At 37.2% G+C, this 13166-nt stretch overlaps 1 protein-coding gene across 1 annotated transcript in view; it reads left to right on the top strand.

Moving 5' to 3' along the window:
• The window catches only part of PARD3B (par-3 family cell polarity regulator beta), a 1353776-nt gene that overhangs the window by 1000141 nt on the left and 340469 nt on the right, over nt 1-13166 (top strand). The window contains exons 17-18 of the mRNA XM_043998182.1: nt 6929-7135; nt 7891-8128. Coding sequence (XP_043854117.1) covers nt 6929-7135; nt 7891-8128 — 445 coding nt within the window. The remainder of the gene's footprint in view (nt 1-6928; nt 7136-7890; nt 8129-13166) is intronic.

Here is a 13166-nt window from a genome sequence, read left to right as displayed (position 1 = left end):
GACCTGAACTGAATGGAAAATTTGACTTTCAAATATAAGACCCTAGAGAAGCATAAAAAGGTAAACATAAAAAAGAAATCATGAGGGACATTACCTTTTAATGTCCCTCATGATTTCTTACATGAGAAAATAATACTTCCAACTCATAAGAATTTTCTCAGTATAAGGGCAGCTGAAAGGAATGTACTTAGACAGAGGACACAGGTGTGAATTAAATATGAAGGGATGATATTTGTAAAGCATTTTTCCATGTTTTTTGTGGGGCAGGCAGGATTGGGTGGCTTATGTCTGGGTCTGGACTTGGACTCGGGCCTCCTGGGTCCCGGGATGATGCTTTGTCCACTGTGTCACCTAGCTGACCTATGATGACATTTTAAAATGAAGTTAAGGGGTAAGAGAAAGGCACTGGAAGAAAGGGAAAGGGAGAGGTGGAAGGGTCTAAAGTAGCTCACTCAAAAGAAGCAAGAAAAAGCTTATGGAGTGTGGGGCAGCTAGGTGGTGCAGTGGATAGAGCACCGGCCCTGGAGTCAGAAGTATAACATAAACACTCAAGTGGGTATTGTAATATATTTTGCCCTGAGGGAAAGTGGAAGGGGAAGGAGAAGTGAAGGAAGAGGGCAGATTGGGGGAGGGGGCAATAAAAAGCATAATACTTTTGAGGAGGGATAGGGTGAAAGAAGATAGAAAATGGAGTAAATATCAAGGGGAGGGAATAGGATGGAGGGTAATACAGTTAGCAATAGTAACTGTGAAAGAAATGGTGGGCAGGATGCTATCACAAGAAATTATGAAAAATGTAAACCATCTACAGAGGAAGAACTGATGTTATTTGAATACAGATTGAAATATAATTTTATTTGTTAGTTCCTCTTTCTAATGTTATTCTATTTTCTTTCACAACTTGATAAATGTGAAGATGTTTGGCATAACTGCACATGTATGTCTTATATTGAATTGCATGATTCCATAGAGAGGGGTGAGGAGGGAGGGAAGAAGAAAATTTAGAACACAAAATTTTAAAAAATCAATGCGAAGAAGTGGTGAGCAGGCAGATTTCAGAGAAACCTGGAAGGACTTACATGAACTGATGCTTAGTGAAATGATCAGAACCAGGAGAACATTGTACACAGTATCAAAAAAAATGTGTGTTGATCAACTGTGATAGAGTTGACTCTTCTCAGCAATACAATGGTCCAAGATAGTTCCAAAGGACTCATGATGGAAAATGCTCTCCAAATCCAGAAAAAAAATCAACTGTGGAATCTAGATGCAAATTGAACCATACTCTTTCTACTTTTTTTGTTTTCCTTTTTTGAGGATTTTCCCTTTTGCTCTGATTCTTCTTTCACAGCATGACTAATGCATAAATGTGTTTAATGTGATTGTACATATATAACCTAAAAAAGATTTTAAAAAAATAAATGTTGAATTGAGCTTCATATTCTTGCAAGGCAGACTCATTTGCTTTTCAAGGGAAGGTATGATTCGGCAGAGCAACAGCTAACTGCCACAGAAATTATTCCCTTTCATCATAATAATATCAAGCCAGAAATATGAGCATTCATCTTTAAGGAAATACCCTTGATAGTAGAAATGGCATGTTAGAAAACTAGGAGACAGCAGCATTGATAAGAAGTGTCATCTCTAAGGGACCTTGCATGTCAAAGGATCATTATTTAATCCACAAACTAACACTCCTACTTTGGGAGAGGAGAGCAGATTGCAGGTGGACAGGGTTTGCTGCTGATTTGAACTTACTTGTAGAATATTGACTCTCAAAGTATAGGATCACAAAAGCAGAGTTGGAGGGGACCTTCTGATTTTACAAATGACTAACCTTAGTTCAAAAGGGGTGAAGTGACTTGCCTAAGGTGATACTAGTAATAAATAGTAGGCCCTAGATTTGGACCCAGGTTTCATACCTCAGTGCCAAAAGTCTTTCACCATAGCTGGATGAGATTAGCTGATTCTGTTATGCGTTATCTACAATCAGGAGCGAAAACACATTTTATTTGCAGGGTGTCTGCATTTGCAGAAGGCTTCTAGGGTGCAATTTGGTTAATTGGTGTTTTAGTAACATTGTATTTTGACAGAGATTTCTATTTTGGTAGGAAAGCAGAAAAAATTGGAATTTGTGTTGACTGTGCTAGAAATGAATTTAGAGGACTGAAATATTCTACTATGAAACTCATCCTTCCCATATGGGGGTAAGATGCCCAAAGCTATTCCTGTCCTAAATTGCAAAAGCCTGATGATGAAGGTGGGGAGGAGTTTTTGAGTATGATAATCCATTGTCTATAGGCTATTTCCCACCCACCCTAGTTTGCTATTGGAATTTAACCCCAAACTTCTGTTAAATTTAATATAATCTTTGCATTCTATTGCATTTACATTCTCTCAGATGTCTTTTTATTACAGAGAATGATGCCTTGAAATGACAAATAACATGTAGAAGGGCTTAATCACCAGACCAGTCCAATTTCGGTATGACCTTTTAATTTAGTCCACTTAACCCTTAATAGAACTTTCCTGGTATTGCTTTCAAGGTCCTAGGACTATCTGGTTCCTGTGACTTGTAGCATAGCTGCTATAAATACTAGGAAATGGCAATTAATTGGCTATGAAGGGTGAGGGAAAGAATTGAGAATGACTCTGGGGTTGTGGACCTGGGTGACTAGAAGGATAATGGTGAAAAAAATGGGAGAATCTAGAAGACAAAAGAGCTTTTTAGGGTAAGAGTCTTCTTCTGTTGAGGTGACAGTTATACCAATGGGAGCTGAAGAAAGCACCACAGGTGAGAATGTAGAAGGACATCCACACAAAGAAGCATGCATGAAAAATCAGCCAATGAGAGGAAGAGGACAGAGAAGAAAGAGGAAAACCAAGAGAAACACAGTGTCACAGTTGGGTGGTCCATTATATAGAACAGTGAGTTTCTTATTCTGTTGATTATGAGAACATTACACATAATAAGTACATATTTGCGCATGTGTCAAAACTTCCTCATTAGACTATAACCTTCTTGAGAGTAAGAACTGTTTTTCTTCTTATGCCATATCCTAGCATATAACATAGTAAACCCTCACTAATTAATACTTGTGGGTTGACTGATCCCTAGGGCTTTGCACATAGCAAGTACTTGATCAACAAGCATTTCTTTTTAAAATTTATTTTGATTCTATTGTTAGTAAACACTAAATGAAATAGGCATTTACATGTACTTAGCAAGAACAGAAAAAAATATCACCCATAAAACAATGCGTCTTTATGATACATAGCTTAGTTTTAAAATTTTTATATATAAATTCAACCTGTAGTTTTCAAAGCTGCCCTGTTTATCTGAATTTCTGTTCTCTTCTGAGCATTTTTTAAAAGATGCTTTAATGTTCCACTTTTGTTTATTTTCTTTTTCTGATACCATATATTATGTACCCTCTCTTCATCTTTCCCCTTGGGAATGTGTCAGTAAACACATCAAGTTCTATGTACCAGGCACTGTGTTAAGCTCTTTGGATACAAAAAGAGCTAAAAAAAAAAAACCACCCCTGCCCTCAACAAACTAATGTGGAGATGGGGACAACAAACAAACAAATATGTACAAACGTGTTATTTATAGAATAAACAGTAAATAATTAAAAGAGGAAAGACACTAGAATTGACAGGAATTGAGTAAGGCTTCCTGTGGATGATGGAGTTTTAGTCGGGACTTAAAGGAATCTAAGGAAGCTAGAAGGTGGAAAATGAAATCTGAAATCTGAAGATTAGTTTTCTTTTATGGTATGAGATCTAGTATTGCTGTGACCCCATTCCTTCCCTTATTTTTCATTATTTCCCTTGAGTTTCTTGATCTTTTGTTTCTTCAGTTGAATTTGGTTATTATTTTTTCTAGCTTGATTAAATATTAATTTGATAGTTTGAGTAGTATGGCACTGAATAAGTCAATTAATTTTAAGTAGCAGTCATTTTTAGTATATTGACAGCCATGAACAGTTAATATTTTTCCATTCATTTAGGTCTATATTTCTCCAAAGAGTTTTTTGTAGCTTTAGTCATATACTTTATTTTTTATTTTTTTATTTTTTTGTGGGCCAATGAGGGTTAAGTGACTTGCCCAGGGTCACACAGCTAGTAAGTGTCAAGTGTCTGAGGCCAGATTTGAGCTCAGGTCCTCCTGAATCCAGGGCTGGTACTTTATCCACTGTGCCACCTAGCTTCCCCCATATTCAAATACTTTCAACAAACATTTGTTAAGAGTTTCCATGTGCCAGGGCTAATAAATATTTTTTACAATGAATTACATAAGTCTATATTTCTGATACTGTAAAATATACCTTCATACAGAGACATAGATAGTCCTTTTGTAAGACATGACGTATTTTGAATGATTTATCTACTTTTATATTCTTTTGTATTCATTAGACTCTGTATACTCATCCTTGTGGCAATTTTAAAATGTATTGAATAGTAATTAATGGACAAAAGAATTATTTCAGTAGACATAGCAACCAATAGTTTCTTAAGTTTGTTTTTAATCTTCATTTTTCCTCCAAAAACAAAACCAAAGCATCCCTTAGGGGTTGATGATGTTCATTATTTTCTGTAGGATCTGAAGTCTTTCCTGTTCTCTCAACACCCTAAATCTATATATATATACAGTCTATGGATTTTGCTTCTAAAAAGATCTCCCTTCTCTTTGGTTACTCCTGAATTTTTCTTGCCTATGGATTATAAAAAATCTGAATTGTAGTATTTCCCTTAATTTGGTTAAATAGTAGCACTAATATCTCTGACTTTGCAGTCATCCCTGTATTCTGTTCATGGAATTTCACATGGAGAGCTTGTTAGATTAACGTTCCTTTCTTTGTGACATTTACGAAGGAAGAAAAATAAGGAATGCCAAAACTTGGAAAATGGCATGTTTTTGCCTTGAAGCATATTGTGTAAAGTGTAAACTTTACTCTTTGTAGGCGCTTCTGAAATTTTACAGAATGGTAATATCATGGAATTTTCAGATGGCAGTGTTTTTTTGAGATAGTTATGTCCCTTCTCATTTTAGAGGAAAACTGAGACCCAAAGAGGTGAAGAGACTTGCTCAAGATAACAAACTTTTGACCCTCCCAGTTATTATGGAACTCAGCCACCTGACTAGGCACCGTTTTATTTCCAAGAAACTAATTAAATTCTGAGCTTCCTACAAAAACCACACCTTGGCCAACTCTGTGCCAAAGACAAGTCCAAATGTGATGACTAACTGCACTGTCCTACATGGTGAACAAGTTTGTTGCAACAAAATTTTTATAGTTCTTTTCCATCTTTCATATATTCGTTGCATTACTTTCAGTTTCATAATGACTTGGCTTCACTGTATTTCTTGCCAGGATTTATGTAGGGTAGTTTTTCCTTTCATTGCTTCTTTTTGGTTTATGGAGTAGCATTGCTCATATCTTCATCATCTCTCTCCCTAACATTTCATAAATGAATTAATATTTTAAATCTTTGACTGCAGTATCTCTCCACTTGGTCCGTGAGACAAGTGTTTGCTAAGCTTTCTTTAATATCCTTGTTACAACAGTTGATTTACTTTGGTTTAATTTATCTATGAAATTATTGTAATCCGTATTGATGTTCTACTATCTATATCCCTTTTTATATCAATAACTTGTTTATATAATTCATTTGAGAATTTTTTAACATTTCATGCTATATCTTCTCATTTTTATTTGTTATTTTCACTTTTTATTAATTTTGATCTTTGGCTTTAACTTTGGCTTGACTGGACAAGTATAGTATATCACATTTGGGAATAACTTCCACATCGTTAATGAGCCATTTCTTGTCTGTTAAAACATAAATCAATTTAATTTTTATAGTGTTATTTAGTGTTCACCATGCCTACTACCTTCTAATTGTCTGTTTCAAGGAAGGATTCATGATGTCTAGGGAGAAGGCCACAGGGCATAGTACCACTGGTCTTCAGCTTCTTACTTGTTCCTCAGGCGTATTTTCCCACCACCCTTTCACCAGCCATTCCTATTTCCATCTTCACATTAAAATCACTAACTATGAAAGTATATGTTGAGTTGATTGGGAAGCTCTTATTAAGTTCTTTGTAGAAATTCTCTCTCTTCATTCTTTCCAATAGATGTGGGTCTATCAGCTACATTATTGTCAGGGGTTTTTTCCCTCCCAAATACTGGTAATAAGTGCTAGGAAATAAACAGATATCTCAGGAAATGGTATTTCTTGTTGCCTTGGACACAAGTTAAAAACAACTCTTTATTTGTCTCTCTGAGGAGAACCTGCAGACCATCCTGTCATTTAGCCACAATTTCCTTCTGCTACAGATCTGTTTATAGCAAGAATGTCAAGACTGCTCTATTTCTGTTTCTCCACCAGTACATCCCCTAGTCCATAGGACAAGGTTATCATATTTAGAGTACCAGCAACTAAGTTTATGTTTCCTGAGAGTCTAAAACTATTTCTTAGTACCCTCTGCTTCCTTTACTTCCACTCTGATACTGAAGCTACAGAAGGGGAATGCAGCCACACCAGACTTCAGGAAATCCTTCTTTCTTCATGGGTTGCAGGCCCAGACCTACTCATGATGAGTCTCTCTTTGACTACCTAGACTGGTCCTTGGAAGAAAGACACAGTCTTTGCAACCTTTCCAGCACTGGTAGAGGCAGCCAGAGAATTTGTTCCACAAGCATAGATTTCCAGAACCCAGAATCACCCCCACAATCAAAATAAAGCCATTGGAGTAAAACTTCATGAGTTTTTTAGGGGGTAGGGTATTATGGAGGAGATTAGAAAGTCTTATAAGCTAGAAAGCCACGCTTACTGAGAAAGTGGGCCCACGTATGTATAAATTATATCTCTATGTGCATATAGACTTATACTTGGCATACTTTAATCCTTTCTTTTCCAGAACCTACTGGCAAAGATTTTGGCCCCACTCTGGGTTTGAAAAAGTCCAGTTCCCTGGAGAGTTTGCAAACAGCGGTAGCTGAAGTCAGGAAAAATGATCTCCCTTTCCATAGACCTCGTCCTCATATGGTGCGAGGGAGAGGGTGCAATGAGAGCTTTAGAGCGGCTATTGACAAATCTTATGATGGACCAGAAGACCTAGAGGAGGGTAAGTCACCACTTTCTTAAACCGTTTCTTTATTGCGCGACAGTCTTGGGAATCTTGGAAAAGAATGAGTGCTGAACTGCGGAGGAAAACGTTTCCAACCTTGTAATTATAACTCTAATATCAAAAGTAATTAATTTTCCTGATCTTTTTGCCCTTTGGCTCAGAGAACATTGGATTGGATAACCCAAATTACAATTTATTTTTCAGTACAAACTATAAGGGGAAAATGTTCTCCTTCACTTTCCCACAAGGACTCCCTGTCATTTATCCTTAGGGTAGGAGCGTTAAGGATGCTTTGCCTGACATTCTTTTTTCAAGTCATTAGGAACAGCATCATCCCAAGGACTGACTGCATTAATTGGGTAGAGACGGTTAGGTTATATTAGTACTCAAAACCTCTTCTCGAAATAAACTCGCACTGTTTGCTTCCCAGCATGTGGGCTTTCTGAACTGATCAAGGTTAACAAGTCAGCTTTCAGAGAGATTAGTGTTTTATCACACGTCAGGCCTTTCATACCATCAAATAAGCCACCCTAATAGTGCTCTGTCTACCTCACAACAGAGAGCCTCCCTCAAAATAACCAGATTGGAGTCAATCTCTCTTAAAATGAAAATGGCAGAATTCTGTAGCTCTTCTTTTTTTAATTGTTCTGTATTTCACATTTTTACTTTTTTACTAACCCTAAATGGCCACTAACCATTTGTATTGATTTTTCTTTTTTTTTTTTCTTTTCTTTTCTTTTTTTTTCATGCAGACTGTCTGTCTGATAAGAGCTCTCGCTCTGGCCAAGGAGCTCCGAATTGTGAATCTAACCCCCAGGGGAACACTGCACCAGAGGATATAGAAAATAAGTCCAAGAAGAACAAAAAAAATAAAGACAAGGAGAAGAAAAAGGAAAAGGGCAAATTGAAAGTCAAGGAGAAAAAACGAAAAGAAGAGAATGAAGACCCTGAGAAAAAAGTTAAGAAGAAAGGGTTTGGTGCCATGTTGAGGTACAGTCTTTCTTAGCAAAAGCAATTAATGTCAATTCATTTCAATGATGATGACATGTGCTTGTTTACTCCGCCATCTTCCCAGGATGCTCCCCCACCCTCCTCTTGCCTTGGAAGAACAGAACAGGCATCTCTGGTTAAATGTTTCTGTATTCTGACTTAGGTCTTGCCTTTTGGCAATGGCAAATGCAAGCTAAATGTTTCAGTTGTGGCCCTGCAGCAACTTTCTTGGCTGACGGGAGATCTTGATGATGCCCTTGTCAGAGGAAGAACGTTGGCAAAAATCCTGCTTAGGGAGCCGTTAGAAAGGACTTCAGCTCTGGATAACAAGGTCTGCTTAATTCAAGAAACCTCAGGTTTAATGATATGCTTTCTGTGCTGTAAACCTTAAAATACTATATAAGTGAAAGCTATCATTTTATTATTCTTATTATTATGTCAGCCACACAATTCTCCAGTGGCCAAGAGGAAAGGGTGGAGGAAAAGCTCTTAAACAAATAGGCACCCTCTGAAAATCCTTTCTTTAAATTAGAGTCACTTAAGTAAGTAAACATAATGCCACCTCTGTGGGGCTGTTTGCTGCAAACCTCTGTGTCCAGCACAGCTAATCAGCTTTGCTGTCACTACTGACACCAGCAACCTTCTCTGTCTTCTTTTTCCCAATGCCCAACAAATATCTTTTCTAGTATTCCTCTCTGGCTCCCCTTGAAAAGACATTTCCTAAAGACCCTGTGACATTCTCTGATCACACTGACCTGCAATCTGTCCAAATTAGCCAGATCTCACATGAGATTTTGTTTTCCTGTGATGCTGTAGACTCTTCCTATACATTTGTCATATTGTTTTCTGAGCCTCTTCTTATGCAACATAAGCCCAGGAATTTGAAGAGTTTATGCTCTGTGACTTATGCAGCCTGAAAATAATTCTCTATAATAAAGGTAAATATTACTGGGAAGATGCTCTTAGAACTCTATAGGAATTCATAATTATTTTCTCTTGACTCTGTAATATCAAGGGAATGCTCTTTCTCTTGCCTATGGAATAAAATAAAAACTTTAGCTCAGTAAGTAGTTAGGTTCTTCCACAACATGGCTCCAGCTTAATTTTTTTTTTTGGTGAGGCAATTAGGGTTAAGTGACTTGCCCAGGGTCACACAGCTAGTAAGTGTTAAGTGTCTGAGGCCGGATTCGAACTCAGGTCCTGAATCCAGGGCCGGTGCTCTATCTACTGCGCCACCTAGCTGCCCCCTCCAGCTTACTTTTCAATGCCTATTTCCTTCGTACTCCCCTCCAGGCTTTCTTTTTTTTCCAGCCAAACTGGCCTTCTTATAGTTTCTGAGCTTGACTGCCCCTTTTCCCACCATCATGCATTAATGGTGGCTGAGTCCCATGCCTGTAATGCACTCACTCTTCAATCAATGAACATTTAATAACTGTCTATTTTGTGCTGGGCCCCATGGTAAGATTATTACCAAGAGATGAGACTCAGCAACAGCATTTAACTTAGGCACAAGGATGAGCCTAACTCCAAAGGAGTTAATTCCTAATTGTTGGGCTTATCTGAAACTTGGATCAAAGTATAGATAGCATGCTTTTCGGATTTGCAGAATCCCCCCAAAAATAGCTACCAAATGGAATGACAGTATCAGAATCCCAAAATATCTTCAATGGCTAGGGTAATGCACTAAATCTAATCCATTGGAATATCAGAGATATGAGAAAGGGGACTGAAACTGTGGTTTTATTGGCCTTGGGTAACAGATACAAATGCTAAATCCTACATGTGTATTTTTTTTTAAATGAGTTCTATAAGTACAGGACAGAGCAGGTGTGGCTAGACATCATTTCATGAGACCTAAACGAGACCAGGGGCTTTTAGTGTAACTTTTAGTATAAGACCTGAGGCTTTGTATAAAGACTTTTGGTGCTTACACAAATATAAAAATAAAACAGTCCCTGCCCCCAAGCAGCTTAAATCTCAGCTTCTTGTCCTCCCAGATTCAGCCCTGGGGTCACCTCCTCAGCAAAGAGGCCTTCACTGATTCCTCCAAACTGAAATTTACTCCTCATGTTTTCTAAGACCATTTCATCCACATCTCGCTTTGGCCCTATACAACTACCAGACTCTGCCTTCTCAGTTCCTATACTCTATCCTCAATTCTATTTATTTATGCCATTCTGTATCCTCTCTAAGTGAAGTACAAAATCCTTAGGGATGAGTACTTTGTCATTTTTTGACTTGGTGTCTCCAGAGGCTTAAACATAATAGACAATCATTAAATGTTTGTGGAATATAAACAATGTGAAAATACAGATGAAACTAGATCAGTATATAAGCTCATGTTGGACCAACCATGTTAGTCATAGGTCTCTTGTTGGGGCAATTGGGGAAGGATCAGTGATTTCCACTTTCTTTTGGCTACCTTCTCCCTCTATATATCTCTGGCCGGATTCTCTGAGCCATTTCTTTCAGAGATTCACTAATTCCAGGTTTCTCTTTTCTCGACAATTTTAGTAAACTTTAAATTTCCAAGGAGTCACTTGATTTTATCTTCAGTACAAAATAGCAACTTGTTTTGCATAGCCTTTTACTTCTGAATCTTTCTGAACATATTGGAGTTACTGCTACAGGCACATTTTCAACAACAAAGGACACAAAAGCTGTTACCATTAGCCAACAGATTTTGCTTCTTTCCTCATCTGTTGTTCAGACATTTATTTGTTTTCCCTTGTTTTGTTTTGTGATTTAAAAAATATCGATTGGGTTTGGTTTTTTGGTTTTGGTGTAACTTCTCTTGGACATAGGTACATGATTCCAAGGTTAACATTTCATGATTGGATTTTTTTTTATATTCTTATTTTCAAATTCAGTATACTTATTAAGGGCCAACTATGTTCAAGGCACTGAACTGTTCACACAGGCCCTAGGGATCCAAAGAATCAACAAGCATTTCATAAAAACTGTGCTAAGTTCCTAGACAGAATGCCCTCAAAGAGCTTATAATACATCAGGAGGGAAAAAACATGTGAACATATAAATATATACAAAATATGAATATATATAAAGGAGAAATGCTAGTGCCTACTGGGGATGAGGAAAAGCACCATTCCAGAGAAAGGAAGGAAGGGAGGGAAGGAGGAAGGGAGGGAGGGAGGAAGAGAGGAAGGTATGGGAAGGAGGGAGGGAGGTTGATTTTATTAAGTGCCAATTACATTCCAGGAACTGAGCTAAGCACTTTACAAATATCTTATTTGATCTTCATTACAAGCCTGAGAGGTAGTTACTATTATTATTTTCATTTTACAGTTGAAAGTGAGGCAGTCAGAAGTCAGGTATCTTGCCTAGGGTCACACAACTAACAAGTATCCGAAGCTGGATTTGAATTCAGGTCTTCCTGACTCCAGGCCCAACACTATATCCAGTGTATCACTTAGCTTCCACAGATAGGATAAGACACTGGAGTGACTGATATTGATTGAACACAGACCAAAGCATTCTATTTTCACTTTCTTTCATTTTTTTTCTTTTATTCAAGTTTTCTTATCGATAATGTGGTATTTTTGTACATAATTGCACATATATAACCCACATCTGATTGCTTACCCCCTCAAGGATGGGGGAGGGGAAGGAGGGAAGGAGGGATAAAATTTGGAACTCAAATCTTTAAATAAAACTGTTTATTTTTTTTAAAAAGACATTGGAGTGGGGGAAGGGAACAGAATAAGCATTTGTATAGTACCTACTACCTTTCAGGTACTGTGCTAAATGCTTTCTATAAAGATTGTCCTCTCCTTTATTAAGGAAAGCCTTGGCATTAGAGTGTAGCCTTCTTTTGGGTTAAGAAAAAAAGATGAACTTATTCTTAACATAGTTGAAAAACTAGGGGAATCCCCTTTAATTTATATCTTTTATAGTTATAAAAAGAATCATTCTTACAGGCATGAGAAGAATACAGCATGGTACAATGGAAGGAGAATGGAGTCTGGAGTAACCTGAGTTCAAATTCCACCTCTGATATTTATTCCTATATAACGTTGGACAAATTCACTTATCTTCTCCCTATCTCAACTTCCCACGAAATGGTCTTCCCCTATAACATGAAGAAGTTTTACCAGATAGCCATTGCCATCTCTAAATTTATGATTCCATGTGTTCTAAGTTCTAATGGTCTAGTATGCTTATGGTTTTCTGATTTCCATATGAACAATTCACACGTAGTCCTTTGGAAGGTCTCCTGAATCTACTTATCAGTGAAGATTAAATAGTCAAGGCAAACAGCAGACTGATTATAAATAGGTTCTCTATGGGCTCCTTCCTAGTGAGACATGAACTTTAAGAGGTAAGGTCAACTTTTCTATTAGGGTTGACCATTGGTATTGTCTCAAATGACTGTGTCCTGTGAGCTGACCACGGGTTAACTGGAAATGCTCCCAGCTAAATGTTCTCAATATAAAATCTCCTAATTCTAAAAGGTTTCCTGTTGTGACTTAGGCACATGAAAATACCCATAAGATGCATACATTTTGCAGCTGTGTACCTGCTTCTGAAATGCAAGCAATTGGCAAATCACTTATGTTCTCCACAAATGATGACTTAAAAAGCACATTCTTTTTAACCTGAGAGTATTGAGAAAATTAATTTATTAATGCTGGTGAAGCACTTTGAAAATGAAACTGCTGTACTAAGATAGAGAGTTTCAATATTATTTATTTGATATATCACTTGAAAATGTGTTGTGTGTTTTTTTTTCCCCCCCTTACTGGGTATTATTTTTCTAAAGATGATTGAGTTGGCTCTGTCAGTTATTACATTAAGTGATTAACACCCAAACTACTCGGAGCCTATATTTACCTTTAAAACTGAATTCAGTTAAGGGAAATACTAGATATATAATCTTTAGGAATGAGTTTATGGAATTGGCAGTAACACAACAAAAACTGGGTTAAAAGTCCCTTCCTAGAGCTTAGATTCCTAGCCCTGATTTAAAAGGATCACTTTTGTTAAAGGGTGAAGTTCTTGTCCATTCAATTGTTAGCTT

The sequence above is a fragment of the Dromiciops gliroides genome, chromosome 3, assembly GCF_019393635.1.
Source record: "Dromiciops gliroides isolate mDroGli1 chromosome 3, mDroGli1.pri, whole genome shotgun sequence".
Lineage (NCBI taxonomy): Eukaryota > Metazoa > Chordata > Mammalia > Microbiotheria > Microbiotheriidae > Dromiciops > Dromiciops gliroides.
This window is presented reverse-complemented; position numbering and strand designations above follow the sequence as displayed.